We start from the raw sequence: 17,543 nt of genomic DNA on the forward strand, positions 1-17,543 counted from the left end.
CTTGAATATAAAGATGGTGTCAAGCCACCTTGAAGGCTGAAAACCTTCCTAAAGATGTCGCTTCAGGCATATGACAGGAAAGACGGTGGAGTGCCGTAAAATTCTTGAACCAATCTCGACTTTAAAAGGTAGGCTGTAATTCATTCTATCATGGTGCTGTATTAAACTACACAAGATAAGTTATCTATGCTGACCTAATGAATCATGTGATTTCCTACACACTCTACCTGCTTAACCCTTCTTTTTCCAGTTTTGGGGGACAGGAATGTTTCTTCCTGCTAATTCCAATGCCAGTTCACAGTATTTCTTTGGAGTAAGGTCATGAGACTGGTCAGCCAGCGTCATGATATGGTCTACAAGCTCCTTGTCTACTAACTCCTCTGGGAGGACCCTCTTTGCTCCTGCTGTCCACTGTACCCTTTTTACTTTCTTTAACTCCTTTTTTATGACCTGACAATACCACTGATCTGGTGGATTGTCCATTCTTGACATCAATGGCTGCTCTCTCCATCTTTTCAAAGGGTGTTTGGCCCCAGCTGGTTTTTCTCTTGTAGGTACTTGGCATGATAGCTTAAACTTTAACTTTAACTATTAACTATTAACTTAAACAACGTTTAAGTTTGAACCACTGGCTCAATTAACCCCTTAGCCTTTGTCCACCATTTTGGAAAAAAAACAGCCTAGCCTAGCAATTCAAGCTAATCTTCAGCTAAGTGATTCACATGGTTTTATTCATTCGCAAATCACCAACATGTATAATACATATTTTTAGATTTGAATACATTTCCCTTGACATAATAGTCATTATATTGACATGAAGAAAATTTACTTTGACTGTGTAAAAAAAATACAACATCTCTTATGTGCCTCTCTCCATCACAGTCAGATAGACATGATGGGTGATTCCTGAATTTATGGTCACATGACAAAACATAGTTGCCTAGATTTTAGGGGTTGGTCAGCTTCCCTACTGGATCATCTTACCCGACTCTCCCCTACATCCAGGACAACGCTGCCAGGATCCTGATGAGACACAAACATATAACACCAATTCTGTTTTCATTGCGCTGGCTCCCTGTCTCCTTCAGGAAAGTCCTGCTACTCACATACGAATCCATCGACAGACATGCGCCTCCCTACCTACAGGAACTGATCACACCACAAACCTCCACCTGCACCCTCTGATCTGCCAGCAGCTTGCTCCTCCAGGGGGCAGCACAGACCCTTGTCTGTTTTCAGACTATTCTATTCTATTCAGTAAAGCTTTTTCATCTTAACTTGTTTTACTATTTTCTTTATGTTGTGTGTTCTCTGTTATTAATACTGTAGCACTTTGGGTGTCACCATGAATGAAAAGTGCATTACAAATTAAATATATTATTGTTATTATTTATATATATATATATATATATATATGCTCAAATACTTGGCAAAAGCATTCTTTGTTGGTCTATTTTGAATGTCAAAGTGTTATTTTTTATGTACTCCTATAGGTTAACTTGTAGCTCACTTCGCTTATTCTTTACATATGGAAACCTCTAACTAATGGGTCGTGTTGTTTTCTACAGATTTTGGAGCATGTTTCTTTCTTTTCTCTAGATGCTGGTGGGTAAATGCAGACGCTAGAAACTAAAATATTTTAAATACCTTTATTGTATCTAGTCTGTGCACACATATACTCTTTACAACTCTTCACACATTAATGGTTTTCTCTTTGCAAGTTTGGGGAGAAACTGCTTAAACATTCTTCAAATGGACAAGCAGACTGGAGCGTGAGTGAGTCTAAATTTGGACTGTAACAAATCAGATTCAGTTGTATTACTCATTAAAGTTAATTTTAATTGGATTTTAAGGTGTGAGTTTAACTGTAAATGTATTCAGCCTCACAAAAACTCTCAAAGATTGATTCTGATACAACATATAACTGCTGATGCATATAACATATAACAACATATAACTGCTGATGACTCATTGCTTGCTCAAAGGACTTCAAATGAGAAACCAGGGCTAAAGGGCACGACTGTGGACTTTCCCGCAGCAAGCTCAGCAAAACTAAACTGATTCTTGTTAGATCTGTAGACAATTAAAAACAGCCATGTTTTCCAAAAGAAAGGAAAACCACACCTTTGTACTTGCACCCACCTAGGCTAGAACCACATTTACTGTATCTGAGAGAGGGAACATCACCGTTTGCAGCTGTAGAAACAGTCGAGATTAAAAGCTGAGACCCTGCTGTGGACAAGAAATGCAGAATAACAAATAAAAATCAGTACGTCTTCCTGCTGTGAGCACTGACTGCAGCTGACCAAACAACTAACAATATACATTCTGGACTGGCAAACTTAAAAGTCAATGAATTCTGCACTTTAAACACAGTGATGTTAATGTGAAAAATATCCCATTTACTTTTATAACTGTGTTTAATTCATCATAAAACCTAGTTACAATGATATCAGTTGCATAAACCCTTGAAATCAATTGATCAACACAATTCAGTATCACCGAACTAATGGTACATGATTTTTTTTAGTTATTTTCTAACGTTATCTTCAGACTTCACACATGGGAGGATGGTTTCTCTTTTGATGCATAAACAAGTCATGTATTCAGCTGATAATGTGGTGCCTTTTTTGACAAATTGAGAAATGCTCCTTCAGTTTCCTCAGAAAAACATGTTTCTAATCATCCAATCTTCCAGTAAAGTACTGGCAAGTATTACTACTTCAGGGCTCTTAAAATGAAACAATCTGGGATGGGAACGTTTTGGTGAACTGCTCACAACTAAGACATAGTATTAAATTTGAAATTACTAACCTAAACCTTGTTGTAATATTAACATTGCTGTTTTTATTGACTTGTAAAGTGTACAGACTCTCTGAGTGATGTGCACTTTAAATAAACTGAAGTTGACATAAAATCTGCAACAAGGAGTCCTGAGCAGACATTGCATGTCTTTAAAAGGGTCACAAATCAAGAAGGTTGTGGAAGTTCAAATCCGCTCAAACTTGTTTTCTTCAGACTTCAATTAATCAATGATAATGAACAACATGGAGTGTGGCTGAGTACTGAGAACAAAAAAATGACCAGGATGCTTTTTTTTATGCACCAAATGTAATTTATTTATTTGTGAATATAAAATTAACATCTGATTAAAGTCAGTGTTTTCATTTTTTACAGCATTCAGACAGGTTCACAGTTACATAATTTCTCAGCAATTTCAGCATTTCTTTGTTTAGTGAGCTAAAAGTAGATATTGATTGTGTAAATATGGAAAATACACAGAGACTGAGTTGGCTGTTCACTTATCACACACATATTAGCCAGTTATCTTGAGAAAGCTCTTTATCGAGATATTCTGTAGATATGTAAATGTTCTTTATGTGAACAGTTTATTTGGGATTTTTGTTTTTATTTTGTTTGTGTTTCTTTCCCCCACATGCTTTATATATGCAATACTGGAAGGTGTATGTTTTGTACAATAGTGTCTTGTAATCCCAAGTAGGATGGGCCAAATGTTTGACATAACACAGAAATAAAACTAAGAACTAAAATGAAACTATTTCAATCAAACTTCTTCACATTCTCGATTTAATTATAATCCAAAGTTACAGAAACTACTGCTGTCTATTATACGGGCCACATTTGCCTTTTTAAGTAAGCAAATGGAAATTTTTTTCAAAACCTACTGAATGTTTGCACTGTAGCTCCTGTTGTATCGAATAACACCACATTCCTATGATTGTCTAAAAGACCAAGACAAGTGCTTCCTCTGGCAGTTTTTGATGGATGTAAAAGCAGCCGTCATTTGACCCAAAACAAAGACAACAAACCTGTCGGTGGTTGATCATTTGATAATGCTGATAATTAAACACCAAGTAAAAATATCACATTGTTACATAACCAAATCCAGTGATGACTATTTAAAATAATCATCAAATAAGCGTATATGTGTGTAAAAATGTCCATAAACATTATGACTTCTCCTAAACATCACGTTCTGTAGGCTGTTGCAATGTATCAAATAAATACATTACAGCAAACAAAAACAACTTAAACACCGTTACAGCGAGAATAAAATCATTTAAAAATTAACCACACTGTATGACGTACTGCACAGAAAGTGCAGTTTACATGCATGTGAACTAATGCAGAGGCTGGGACAAATAATCTGATTTTATAACAATGTGAAATGTGAAAATTTGATTATAAACAGACAAAAAAAAAGAGCAATTATACTGATATGGTCCATTTCTTTTCAGATGACACTAACGCACAATAATTGATCTGTAACATTAAGTACAATAGGAGGGTGGATAAAAAACTAAATAGTGTCAAACCTGAAAATGCAGACTATACTGAAGTCATTTTTAGTGATCACATAGTAATCATGAACCTTTGTTTGAAGGGAAAAACACTGTCACTGAAACAGGACAGTTCAGCATGTACATACCAACACCTGAAATCATTCTTCTCTGTTTCCTGTACAAAATACAAAACAAGCTAAACTCCGGCCATTACATTAATGGTCCCGCTCAGAATGATTTTCCACAATACTAAAACATAGTGCCACTTAGTGCTTTTGCATTAAATAAAAGAAAAAGAAGTAGAATTTACTTCTGTTCTCTCGTGCGATGATCAATCATGCCATCATGAGCAATTACAAAACGCCTCCAGCCTGTAGGAGCTTCATGTAGCAGATGAGGCACTTCTGTGATTAAGGCTCAGCAGCAAACACTGAACAAACCTCTCCATCAACATCAGAGGGTTAAAATGATTCATCCCACTGTGTTGGAGAAGCTTACCGAACAAAACTGGAGTCTAGATAAGATAAGATGTTGACGGAGAGGTGTTTAAGGCGTTCCTTGTTCCTACGCCTTGGCACTGTTTTTGCTGTTAGACAAAGGTTCTGCCTCTGAATTAGCTGCCACAGGACTGAGCTCTGTGGGTGTGGTCTGGTCATTGGTCCCATCCCCTCTCTTGGGCTGGTTTCTATAGTGACGGGTGATGACCACGGCAGCGCAGACAAAGTAGATGACAGTAAGCACGGCTAAGTAAACGAAGTAGACCAGGAACTGTAAAAAAAAAAAAAAAAAAAAAGCAGAAACATCAATTAGATTTGGTGACTAGTATCATTAAATACAGTTTGATAATACTGTGATAATTATCTCACTTCACTGTATAGCAGCTGATTAACTAAAGCTCTATTTTTCTGTGACTTCATCATGAATCTTGTCTGCATCTGACTCGACAATTTCCTGTCCTGTCCGTCGATTTCATTTTTATTCTTTCCTCTAAATCTGTACATATACTAAACTACACATAAACCTGCCTCGCCCCGATGTGTAGTCACATGATCAAGAAATAATAACATTGCAATGAAATACGACTTTGTTTTACCTGAGAGTGCACATCCAACGCCAGGCCCCTCTTGTCAGAAAATATCAGGTTGATGATGCTCTTTAGGATGATCGCCAAGAAGGTGTTGATGCCGAACACCAGCGCACACAGCTCCTTGGTGAGCGACGAGGCTATCTGGAAACTACACATGAGATCAGACGGTTGAGCATGACGCTGCAGTTTCAGCAACTTTGATAGAGAATTTAGAGAGTATGGAAATAAGTGAATGTTTACTGTAGTTTACAGTCGGTGCAGAATCTGAGCTTTAGGTTGTATATCAAGAATATTTGGTTCCATTTTGTAGGACAGTTTTCTCACCTCTGCAGCAGCGTTTCCTCTAAAATTGTTGTTTTGTCGATTTGCATTTACAGGTGAAAAAAAGTAAAAATACTTGAACTTGAAGTACTGCCATGGTAGTCTAAGAGGTTCCCAAACTGTTTAAAACCACCTCTTCATTAAGATTTCACTATAGTTGACTCCCACAGATGTCAACAAAGTCGCTTGTGAGCTTCAGTATTTTTCAGTACATAATTGCATGTTTCTAGGTATAGTTAGACCACTTCAAAGTGTAGAAAGTTATGTTCATGAAAAGTATCAGTATAGATACTATCCACCGTGTTATTACTTGGTATACCCAAATATATGACATCTTTCAACCCAAAATCAGTATTTGAGCTCCATTTACAGGACAAATATTTCTGACTGCCGTGAACAAGGAAAACTCACAAGTTAGACAGCGTGTTACTATGACAACTGCATATTTAACAGGGATTTTAATATGGTTACTTCAATATTTTATGCTCATTTCCTCTTAAATATAAAAATGTTAGGTCCACATTTTTTTTCATGTAATGAAACTATTAAAAATTTGCCAAAAAGTGTTTTTTTTGCTTTCCAAATGTTGACTTTTCCTCTAGTGCCAGCATCAGGCCTGATATTCAATTTTAAAATGACTAATTCCTCCAAAGTTGTAATAACACAATAACTTCTGCCTAAGACTTTTGGTGAATCTTTGACCCTCCACAGTTTAAACTCAGTGAACTTTGTAGGTTTTCATTTAGGAAGTGAAAAACATGTTCAGGCACTCACGTGGCAATAGGCACCAGGAACTGGTAGAAGCCTCTGAAGAGGACGTAGGACATGTAGCACACCCAAATGTTATCTGTGTTGCCCATGAGGAGCAGCAGACCCGCCTGCAATGCTGTGATAACGCCGATGACCAGCTCGGACCAGAGGTTCCACCGAATTTTCACAAAGCCCGCTATGAAGGAAGTCGCCGCACCTGCCCAACAAATAGAAATCAATCAAGACTCTCCAAGTTCATCAAATTTTAACTTCAGAAAAATCATAGACATGAGGGATTTAGCATTCTACTATGAAAGTATCATTTATTTTACTTACATCTTTACTTAATGTCCCTTATTTCATGGTGCAAGTGTTATTTAATCAGTGTACTCTTTTTTATTAACCCCTTAATTTCAACATAAAAAAGGTCTACTTCCAAGTGTTTAGGAAATATTTTACCTGTGTACTCAACACAAGTCAACCTGTTATCTTGTAATCAATACTTTATAAACAACTAATGGACTGATGCGACTATGAAGTATTATCTCTCCTTATCATTTACCTACTATCAGATTTTTCTTTACTGCACACCTTTTTGCAGGTGACGTCCAGGTTATTTAAACAAGCTGCTGCCTTCGTGCTTTACAGCTGTTTAAAGTGCAAACACTGATGTAATCACTGCACAGAATAAGGTTGACGGATTAATTACTCAACCTCTTAACTACAAGTGACAGAACTGCACAATCAGTGTACTGAAGACAGGCGTCAAATATGCTGCTTTTTCCAGACTTCAATCTCTGGATCTGCACTGATTTTAGGCTACTGGGATAAACTATGAAAGTACTATCACACTTCAATTAATGATTCTCCTTTGACAGCTGTATTTATATATGAACTAAGGTGGGTGCTGTCTCAGACAGTTAAATGTGAATAAAATTCAGCAAAATGATCAACACATGGGGTGATTCTTTTGCTTTTGTTTAACCACTCAACTAGTACTGAGTAAACTAACACATCACCAAATTTAGATTTACAGTGCAATAAAGTGATTGAGTTAAAAGAGATTAATGAATTACTAATCTGTGTCCTTAATGATTTGACTTAGGACTTCATTTAGCAGTCCAACCCAGCGACTTTTATAACACAGCCATGTCCTTGTATATCTGGAAAACACCCTCCAATACTTCTCCCTCCCGTTCAGCATTTCTTTAATGATTACTCAGTATGTTGGGCCACCTTTTGTATATCCCCCGCAAAAGAGTCCTTACTGAAGTTGTCATGGCATTTCTTAACAAAGCTGCTACTATTAAATTCTCCTGCTGGCCTTCCAGTGGAGGGCTTTTAATATTGTGTTGATGTCATTGAGGAGCTTTTTTCATTATTTGCATGTAATTCTAGATGGCAAGCAGGAGTTGGATGCCCACTGTGACTAAAAGCATTATTTTCTAGCATCTGAATGCCTTTAAAAGCGCTAAATAAATGAAATGTATTATTATTTTGTAGCTCCATAAATGTCTCACTCAGTAGGGTAGAAGCTGCCTCCACTCCCCCGTTGTAAACTTTCTTGTTCTCAGTGGCCGGGTAGACTTTGTTCCACAGGATGTGAACGTAGAACAGCACCAGGTAGTACCCTGTGGAGTTGAACACCCACCACAGGGACCAGAGCCTCAGGTTGGGCTTCTTCAACACGTTTCTCACCTCCAGCAGCATCTGCACGATTACAGAATCCCTCCAGCATGACGCAGAGCATGGGGGCGCTGCCGAGGACAAGCCGCCTTCTTTCGGGTTCATTTTGTCCAGTTCTGACTTAGTGGCTAATGAAGCGGCCAGTTCCCTTTTCTCCTGATCCCGCGTCCGGTTGAAAAACATGGAGCGTTTGGGCCAGGGTAGGCACAGAGACAGCAGCAGACCAAAGCTGACGAAACCCAAAGATATGGCGTTAAGGGTGTAGAAGCTGATGTTGCCCAGGGACATGCACAGCTGCCCCAGCACAGAGCTGGTGAACACCCCCAAGAGGACTGAGGAGCGCGAGTATCCGGCCACGCGCTGGTAGAAGACCGGGCTGACCAGGGAGAAGATGTAGGAGGAGTACGCCACGCGGCAGGCCATGGTGATGCCGTAGAAGAACTCCATGAACTGCATCTCAAGGAGGGAGGTGCCCAGGAGCAGAATGAGCCAGATGGCCACCTGGCTGACGCCCTGGATGATCAGAACCGGCTTGTAGCGCAGGAGATCGGTCAGCAGGAAGGCCGGCACCAGCACAGCCATGTAGGAGTATGTCAGCACTGGAGTGATCTCATTGGTCACCTGGAAATGACAGTGAAGTTAATCAAATACAGCTCGAATCAAGATGAGAAGTCAAAAAGGTGGATGTTAATTATTAATATTAATTAATATTAAGATATTAGAGCTGCAACGATTAGTCAATTAATCAGTTAGTTGATCAACAGAAAATTAACTGGCAACTGTTTTAGTCATTTTTTTAGCAAATATGCCAAATATTTCTTGGCTTCAGCTTCTAAAATGTGATGATGTAATGCTTTTCTTTGACATTCATGATAGAAAACTGAATGTGTTTGGGTTTTGGACTGTTGGTTAGACAAAAAAAAAAAAAAAAAAGATATGTGAAGACATCACCTTTGAGAGATATTATTAGGGTTACTGTTCTCTGACATGTTATAGACAAAATGATTAATTGATAATGAAAATAATCGTTAGTCGCAGCTCTACTTCATGTCCAACCATAGTCATAAAACTGTGGGTAATACACTAAATGTACAACAAACTGGAGAATCTTAAAGCATATCAAAGAAGATGAAGAATTGTGGCCTGGATTCACCTCATCAGTAAAAATTATGAACATTAACGTCCCTGATACTTTGCAAAAATAGAAACACAAAAAACTAATAACCAGATGATAAAAATGCTTAAAAAAAAAACACATCCATTGACATAGAAGCTTAAGTTACTGAGTGCAGCTGTCAGATGGATTTCTACAGATGTGTAGGCCTTTCTGTGTTTTGGAAAAAAAAGTCTAGGGCTGCAACTAACAATTATTTTTATAATCGATTAATCTGCCAACTATATATTATACAACATCAGAAAACTGAGAAATTACAATATCCTCGAGCACAAGGTGACATCTTTAATGTCTTACTTTGTCTGACATAGTCAAAAACCCAAAAATATTTCAATTAACTGTTATGTAAGACCAAGAACCATATTTTTTGGCATTTTTTCTATTTAAAAAAATGACCTATTCAATTATTAAAATATGGTTATTCAATTACTAAAATCCATGCAGATTAATTTTCTTTCAAATCAATTAATCATTGATCATGGCAGCTCTAAAAAATGTGTTTTGCAGAGACAACACCGACTCATCCAGTTGATGACAATCTCTTCTCCAAAATCCTACATAATTAACCAGCACTGATATAGAAATACATAAATACCATGAATATCACAATAACCAACAACTTCTTTACATATCTATCACTTTAAAGGCCTGAAATAAATTTAACAACATTAATATTTTCCAATTTTGATGACATTACGTTGGGAAACTCATGCTTAACATACTTTTGTTAGGTTTTAATTACAATTTGGGACCAGAGAATTTTTAATAAGATATGATCATATCGTCATGTTACAATTCTACTAAACAAATATGTATGATAACATCAGTCTGTTCCCCACTATGATCATGGTACATATTCAAGTATGTAAAATAAAGTCACCTTCTCTGTTTCATCACATTTGATTTCATGATAACAAAACTGGAACTGTGCCTTTCTCGAGTAAATTCTCTGGGAGATACAGACTGACCTACGATGACAATGCTTGACTAGGCTACAAATATAAATACAGTTGTGTTTGATGTCCGAAGGTGAGGGATAACCTATGTAATATGCCAAGTAACTTAGTCCCTGGTGAACACAAAGATTTATGGAGTATGTCATTAACACAGCCTCAGATCTACACAGACATTAAGGTGAAATGTGTGTTCAGAGTAACATTTTTGTCTGTCTGTCTGAAAAATAGCATTTAGACCTAACATAGAGTAGTTTTTCCACACACTGCCCCGGTCAAGCTGACGAATTCTGGAAATATTTGACATTTCTTTCTCTCTAAAACACACTCTGACAGCTAACCAACTCTTGGTAAAGGTCACGATCAATTCTGAATAAAAGCTAGCTGCCACAAATCACAGTCAGTCCATTGATATCTTAGCCGTTTCTGTATTATAAACCTTCATGAACCTGTTGCACTGACCCACTTTGGAGGAATGTGAACCTTGACCACAGTAAGATGGATCAGCAAACCACCCCGCAGGGCACTCATTAAATCAACTGTATGAGAGCTTAACTGCATGGAGGAAAGAGTCTTAGACATTAACTTGTAGTCTGTACTTTCTGGACAGCTTCTAATCTAAATGTGGTTGCACTTGTGTTCTTTTTCCAGCATGCCAAGACAAATACACCTGTAAAAACACTACTATGCTAACTCAGCAAACCTGTTTCAGTGTGAGGACACAACTAACCTGTTCCCTGGTGAAGTTCTTCTCAGGGCTGAGTAGATATGGCGTAATGAAGGGCTCCCCGGGCTTTATCGATGCCATAAACCCATAGAAACACAAGAATATCACGGCCCACTTCAGTTCTTGGGGCTTCTTGGCTTCCTCTGGGACGCCATCGGAGGGAGACGGATCCTCAGAAGCGGAGACAGCCATCTCTATGTCTCCATTTTCGTGTCCGCAGCTGTCTTCAGACACACGCTCCTTCAGGTCCATCTCTTTCTCCCCCTCTGACTGGTCGCCATTGCCTGCTGTGTTATCTGCTACCATGTTGTCAGCTGAGTGTAACTTTTTGCAGTGTCAAATCACCATGTGAGGGCTTGTTTTGATGCGAAAAGCTACCAAATTCCTTTTTTTGGACCAAAGAAAGAAATGGGTAGAAAACTTTAATCCAACTGTGGTTTCCACTCTCAACTCGTCTGCCTCCCCATGCCAGAGAAAAGTGAGATGGTGACAGTGAACCATTTAACAAGGAGAACCCAAGGTAGTTAACGTGCTACATGCTGTCACTCGCATTTAAGAGAAAATGTTGACCTTTGCTCCATTCCACACTGTGACATTGTCCGACAGCGAGCTATCCTGCAGCTGGATCTGGTGTCATTGTTAACCTGAAAAGATAACAATGTTGTCAGTTTGTCAGACTATTCTGACACAGTGCAGACACTGCAGCTGATGTTCGAGCAATGTTGTGTTTTTTTTTTTTTTTTACTTTGGAAGCAAAACAGTGGAAGAGTATGGCATGGTGCTGTAACTTCTTATTGTTGTCTATGACTATACTGCTTATTTTCAACTGTTTGGTGAATAAAATCTCAGAAAAACGTAAAAATTGTTAGTCATAAGTTACTATAAATTCAAAGATATTAAGCTTACTAACACAGATGATTAAGAAAAACATTTGTCTTATCAAATAATTGACTAATCTATACAAAAGTGAAATAAACAGGTAGAGCTGCACCGATCAGTCAATTAGTTATCATTAGGAGTCATTTTTTAAGAAAAACAATGTCCAAGTTATTATTATCTATGACTCCACTGCGTATTTTCTTAAATATACTGTTTGATGAATGAAATAACAGAAAATTGTGAGAACATGTTTGTCACAAGTTTCTAGAAACACGAAGATATTCAGCTTACTATCACAGAGGACTAAGAAAAATAGCAAATATTCACATTTAAAGAAGCTGGAACCTGAGATTCCTTTGATTTTTTGCTTAAAAACATCTTAAACTATCAATAAAGTAAATACAATTTCATTATTTGTCATTTGTCTTATCAAATAATTGATTAATCGTTCAACAAGTGAGATTGTGGACATGCTTTGACACATCAGGGGTTGCAAATTTTGTTTTGAATTAGTCATTCTTAAAACTGTTCTTTCTGGGTGTTTCGGTGCTTTCTTATTAACGATACAAACGTGAAAAACAGGCCAACAAACACCCAGTTTTCCCCTGACGTTCACCTACATGGTCTGAGTTACGCGTCAAGATTTAAAGTGGCAATGCAGACAAGTTACACAAGCCGTGCATTGAATCTGAATCGTGTCAGAGCCTCACATGCAAACACAAAAACAAAAAGCTATAATTTTTGAATTCAGGACACAGCTACGAAGTTACACAGCAACTGAAACTACAATGCAGCTAGCTAGCTGGCTAAGATATAGCAATAGATATAAAAACAATGCCTTCGTTTAACCGTTAGTGGCACAAATAACATAACATAATCTTTAAAGTAAGTGACCGACAGCTTGTTTACACAACAAGCTATCTTTCTGTTAAAAAAGCACCATTTGCTCCTTTTTTTGTAATTCAGTGGTACGTTAAATTCAGTTACATACCTCGTGCATACCTCGTCTGACCCAGCTTCTTCCTCGCGCTGACTTCCGGGAAATGTAGTTCTATTTTCCTACCTCTGCCACAACGCTGGTTTGTGTTTTTTTTAAAGGAAAACTTGGAAATAAATGACTCCGAACTTTCTTTTCCTCGTTCTTCACTGCAGAATTTAATTTGTTTTTATTAAGATCAAATAAATTAAAGACTAAAGAATTCCCACAATTCACATTTTATTACACATACTTGTTTTTAGCAAGTCCTTTGTGTCTTATGATCGCCATCTTTTGGACAAATAATGTTACAACCATAGACTGTATAAAAATACAGGTTACAACGTGGTTGTACAGATACAGAGCACAAAGCTACACATAATAATAATAATAATAATAATAATAATAATAATAATAATAATAATATCCTCATTCTAAGGATCATCAGTATTGTTCTGGAGCTTTCAATCGTGTCACATGATCTTCATCAGCAAATGGAGATTGTACAGTTATTATGAAACTGTACAATAGATGTTTGCTTTAGCATTGAGGCTGAAACTTCATTGAAAGTTCCTGTCCTGAAGAATGAACTTCCAATCTCCATAGTTCAAATTTGACTTGTGTGAACTTGATTTTCATCCAATTCCAACAACATATATTTATTCTAAAGTTATCAGAGTTATCTTTCACTAATTTATCACACATGAAAAGACAAAAAGTTAAATTTTTATTGGTTATTTCTAGGAGAAAGGTGAGTTATCAAATAAGATATTGCTCAGGAGGTATTTGCAGTTCTTACCATGCACAGGTCAACAAGAAATAATCAGTCAGTGCAGGGAAAATTGCAAATCTTTTTATTTTTAATAGATTAACACATTAAGACTTGACAGTTGAAGCATTCAGACATTTCTTGACTTTTACCAAAAAAGACAGCAATATACAACCTTTATAGCACAGATTGTTTGGTTAAAAACACTGAAAAGCATATATTCACATTATCATTGTGGTTCACAAAAGCTCTTTCACTTTTAAACATGGAAAATTGAAATTAATCAGAAAAATTAACACTGATTACATGGAAATTCAATGTTTCACTAAAGGATGTAGGTATCAGTAAATTCAATAGATGGCAGCAGTGTGCCACAAATATCAAAAGCATAGAATAAGTGAAACTAAATATAGTAAAACAACCTCTACTAATCAAATATTAACTCGCTGTAGATGGAAATTAGTTCTTCTTTGGCCAAGAGACAAAAAAGGGACATATACAGTACGGTAAATAATCATATGTTTAACCTCACACCTTATTGTCAATTTTGTGATTTGAAATACTCTCTGACCAAGGGATAAGGTGACTGTAGAACTGTGCATTTTACACGCCTTCTATGCACCCACACATACACATAACAATACATTGTTTATTTGTTTCTGCACAGAAGAGTCCAACCACTCGATTTTGTCTTGTTCCATTTGTTTCTATCATCCTAAATGAAAACTTTAATTCTTTGAAACCTACAAAAACATCAGAAAAGTCTTTAAATTGAGCAGAGAAGCTAAGACATAAAGCCATGTCAATGTATTTCCATTCATATCTATCCATTTATAAGCTATTGCACAGGCTGAAGGAAGGATATACAGAATGTCTTCTCACTACTTTCTTTTTTTTAAGAGGGGGATCATTTCTACACACCCACCAATGTCTCAGAGAACAGCTCCAGTGCCTTCTGAAGTCTGAGATGTCGACCTGCTGATCTTTGACCCTGACATCCTCTCATGTCTGACTTTCCTCAGAAAAAGCAGCTGCATGTTTTTCCTGAACTTCTCTCCCACAAAGGCATAGAGGACAGGGTTGATGCAGCTGTGCAGCAGAGCCAAGTTGTTGGTTATAACCAAAGCCATGTCCACTGAACGCCTCATAGCACAGTTAGACGATATCAGATCAGCCCTCAGGAGCGTGTCCACCATCATGGTTAAATGGTACGGCATCCAGCACAGCAGAAACGCGATCACCACGGCTATGATCACCCGCATGGCCCTGTGCTTCTGGAAACCACGAGTGCGCAGCAGCCTTGCAACGGTGATGCTGTAGCAGGTTATCATGACACTCACAGGGAGCAAGAACCCAAAGATATGGCGGAACCCACGTGTGGCAATCCTCCATGAAGAGGGCTTGCCGAGGTCAAAGCGTTCAGTGCAAACCATCCTGTCTGATTCACCGAACTTGAAGGCATCATTGAAAAGTGCAGGCAGAGCGAGGGCTACACCGAGAGCCCACACTGCTGCACAGACAAGCCAGCTGCACATCCTCTGGCGACTCTTGAGAGTCTCACTGGCATGCACAATCACAAGGTACCGATCGATGCTAATGCAAGCCAGGAAGAGGATGCTGGTGTAGAAGTTTGCTTCGATGATGAGGCTGAGGAGCTTGCACATAAAGTCTCTGAAGAGCCATCCTTGGACCAATGCTGCTGACCAGAATGGGAGGGTAAGAGCCATCAGACCATCTGCTATTGTCAGATGTAACAGGTACACATCCGACGGAGTCAGAGACTGCCGACTGGTGCCGATCACCCACCCCACTAACAGGTTCCCTGGTATTGCCAGTAAAAAGATCATTATGAGGATGATACTCATGATCACAGCTGCCATGGGATCCAGTAGTTTTATATCACATTTTAACGTCATCGGATCCACAACGTAGAGTGTGTGATTATGGTAGGCGGTGTCATTCATTTGATCCCAATAACTATCATCAAAGGTAACTTCGAACGACATGACTACGAATAAAAAACAGATGGACACTGTAACACCAAACAGAAACAATTAAGATTGTAAGCTGCAGTAAACAAGCTCAATTTGAAACCTTGCAGATTCTGCCTCTAAATGAAGTTGAATATTGACATTTCACAGCATAAAATTAAACTTTAATTTCAAAAAAGGGAAAAACAACAATAGGGTCATGCATATTATGACTTTCTAAAGCTTTTAAGATTAATTCATTAAATTAATCAGCTATTTTCTCACTGCAATTTGAAGCTGTTGAAATTTTATTGTGCAGCTTTAATACAGACTTTTAGTAAATCTGCAGCTAGTTTAGTTTTTTCTTTGGGCACAACAAGAACAAAAAGAAGTTCTGACACTCACCTCCCTTCTGCACCAGCTCCGGTGTAGCTTATGAAGATGATAAAAGCTAAACGAGACACCTAATTGTGCCCTTCAAGATTTATGTTCTTCTTTTAAAGAGAGAGGTGACCCAATGTTTCCTTCCTGTTACTGGATGTGCCTGCGTCATCAAATGTTTTTGCTGCAATAGACTTTTCTCACAGAGAACATTTTGACATGCCACATGGCTAAAGTCACAAGTGAAAATAACATAACTGATGATGGCTGAATTCTATTTAGCTGCTTCAGTTTTAGGGTCCTGGTATTGTGGATGTTGACTGTCACACTGTCATGGCTTCACTGAGACACTCGTTAATGTGATTAGTGCTTTTCCTACTATGACAAGTCAAAATGATTGATGATGTGTAAAAGGCCTTTTGTGGCCTTCTGAGGATTATGACATCTGAATTAGGAGAACTTCAAAATACACAAAGAGGAAGAAGTGTTACGTCATTTCATGATTTATTTGATTGATTAATTTCTACTCAGCAGTCGCAGTTTACAACACAATTTGAGGCTGTTATGGAAAAATAACTGATGCTGTATGGTGTGTATTTTTTTTGGCCTGGTTCTATAAACTTTTCTAAATAATTTCTCTTGATATGAAGCTAAGTTTGAGTACAGCTGCTGAGATTTTCCTCAATAATAAAACCCAAAAATCCTTTATGGCCTGTATACTTATTTTTGTCCTAAATGAACAGTTTATATTGGAATAGTAGCTGTCAGACAGGCAAATGCACAAGATGTCTCAGATATCACATTGCTGTAAGCGATCATATGTAATGTGATCTTGATGCAAGTAATTGGGTAACGAAGGGTGTGTGGTAAGGTGTTACTAGCTGGGGTACTTTCTGGAAATTTAACACTTTGCTCACTCTTTCTTTTGCAATCATCCAGTATTATTTCACTGTGTTGTTTCCTTTAGAGTTTAAACGATCATTCATCAGCCAAATTGAGATCTGTGATTTTGGTGAGGTATGCAGGAACAGTGTTCAATGTTCGTGACAAGCGTCAGTTAGCATGACAAGAAAAACTTGTCAATCACATGTCAGTAATGACAGGAGAGTGGGGTGATAGGAGGGCGTCACTGAAACAGCTCTTCATGTCAACGTAATTGTGTATTCAGACACGAAAGTATCTTCCTTTCCTCCTCTTTGTCTCCATAAGTCACCCCTTCCAGCATCACTGTCATTGCCACATATTTGTAAGTAAAATGGAGACTTAAAAGCTCTGCACCGCTAAATGACAGTGTTGTCAGGTTGCCAGCCTTAATCAGGTAGCATGACAGTCCCCTAACGAGAATGGCCTGTTTTTACCTTGTGAGTAGTTTGGCACACATTGGGTCAGAACTGTGTGTGAGAGAGAATCACACTTGTGTACATGTGTGCGTGCAAGTGTTGAATGAAAAGTAATAGTGCAAGGAAAATAAAGTAAAAAATGAAGAAAGTGTGGAACAGATGTAATGTTGTTTTCTAGAGCTGCTTTTACAGTTTCATCTCCTCTTGTAGTTTTTGCTGTTTTGTT

At 37.9% G+C, this 17,543-nt stretch overlaps 2 protein-coding genes across 2 annotated transcripts; both read right to left on the reverse strand.

The window, feature by feature from the left end:
- Window positions 1-3,295: 3,295 nt before the first annotated feature.
- Window positions 3,296-12,969, reverse strand: slc19a1 (solute carrier family 19 member 1). Its single transcript, XM_067583014.1, has 6 exons — window positions 12,873-12,969; window positions 11,006-11,646; window positions 7,983-8,769; window positions 6,487-6,679; window positions 5,398-5,539; window positions 3,296-5,072 (listed from the first exon to the last, which is right to left on the reverse strand). The coding sequence occupies exons 2-6, from the start codon at window positions 11,306-11,308 to the stop codon at window positions 4,869-4,871; spliced, it is 1,629 nt and encodes a 542-aa protein (XP_067439115.1). The 5' UTR covers window positions 11,309-11,646; window positions 12,873-12,969; the 3' UTR covers window positions 3,296-4,868.
- Window positions 12,970-13,578: 609 nt separating this feature from the next.
- LOC137176916 (C-X-C chemokine receptor type 2-like) lies at window positions 13,579-17,532 on the reverse strand. Its single transcript, XM_067582952.1, has 2 exons — window positions 16,002-17,532; window positions 13,579-15,634 (listed from the first exon to the last, which is right to left on the reverse strand). The coding sequence occupies exon 2, from the start codon at window positions 15,630-15,632 to the stop codon at window positions 14,559-14,561; it is 1,074 nt and encodes a 357-aa protein (XP_067439053.1). The 5' UTR covers window positions 15,633-15,634; window positions 16,002-17,532; the 3' UTR covers window positions 13,579-14,558.
- Window positions 17,533-17,543: the final 11 nt, after the last annotated feature.

This window comes from Thunnus thynnus, chromosome 24, assembly GCF_963924715.1.
Source record: "Thunnus thynnus chromosome 24, fThuThy2.1, whole genome shotgun sequence".
Taxonomy (NCBI): Eukaryota; Metazoa; Chordata; class Actinopteri; order Scombriformes; family Scombridae; genus Thunnus; species Thunnus thynnus.

Bases quoted from the DNA above. Each gene is read 5' to 3' on its own strand.
- slc19a1 (XM_067583014.1), bottom strand. From the start codon at position 11,308: ATGGTAGCAGATAACACAGCAGGCAATGGCGACCAGTCAGAGGGGGAG. The intron at 6,680-7,982 runs GTGAGACATTTA...TTTGTTGGGCAG, and splicing joins GGCAGCTTCTACCCTACTGA to GTGCGGCGACTTCCTTCATA. The intron at 5,540-6,486 runs GTGAGTGCCTGA...TCTCATGTGTAG, and splicing joins TTCCTGGTGCCTATTGCCAC to TTTCCAGATAGCCTCGTCGC.
- LOC137176916 (XM_067582952.1), bottom strand. From the start codon at position 15,632: ATGTCGTTCGAAGTTACCTTTGATGATAGTTATTGGGATCAAATGAAT.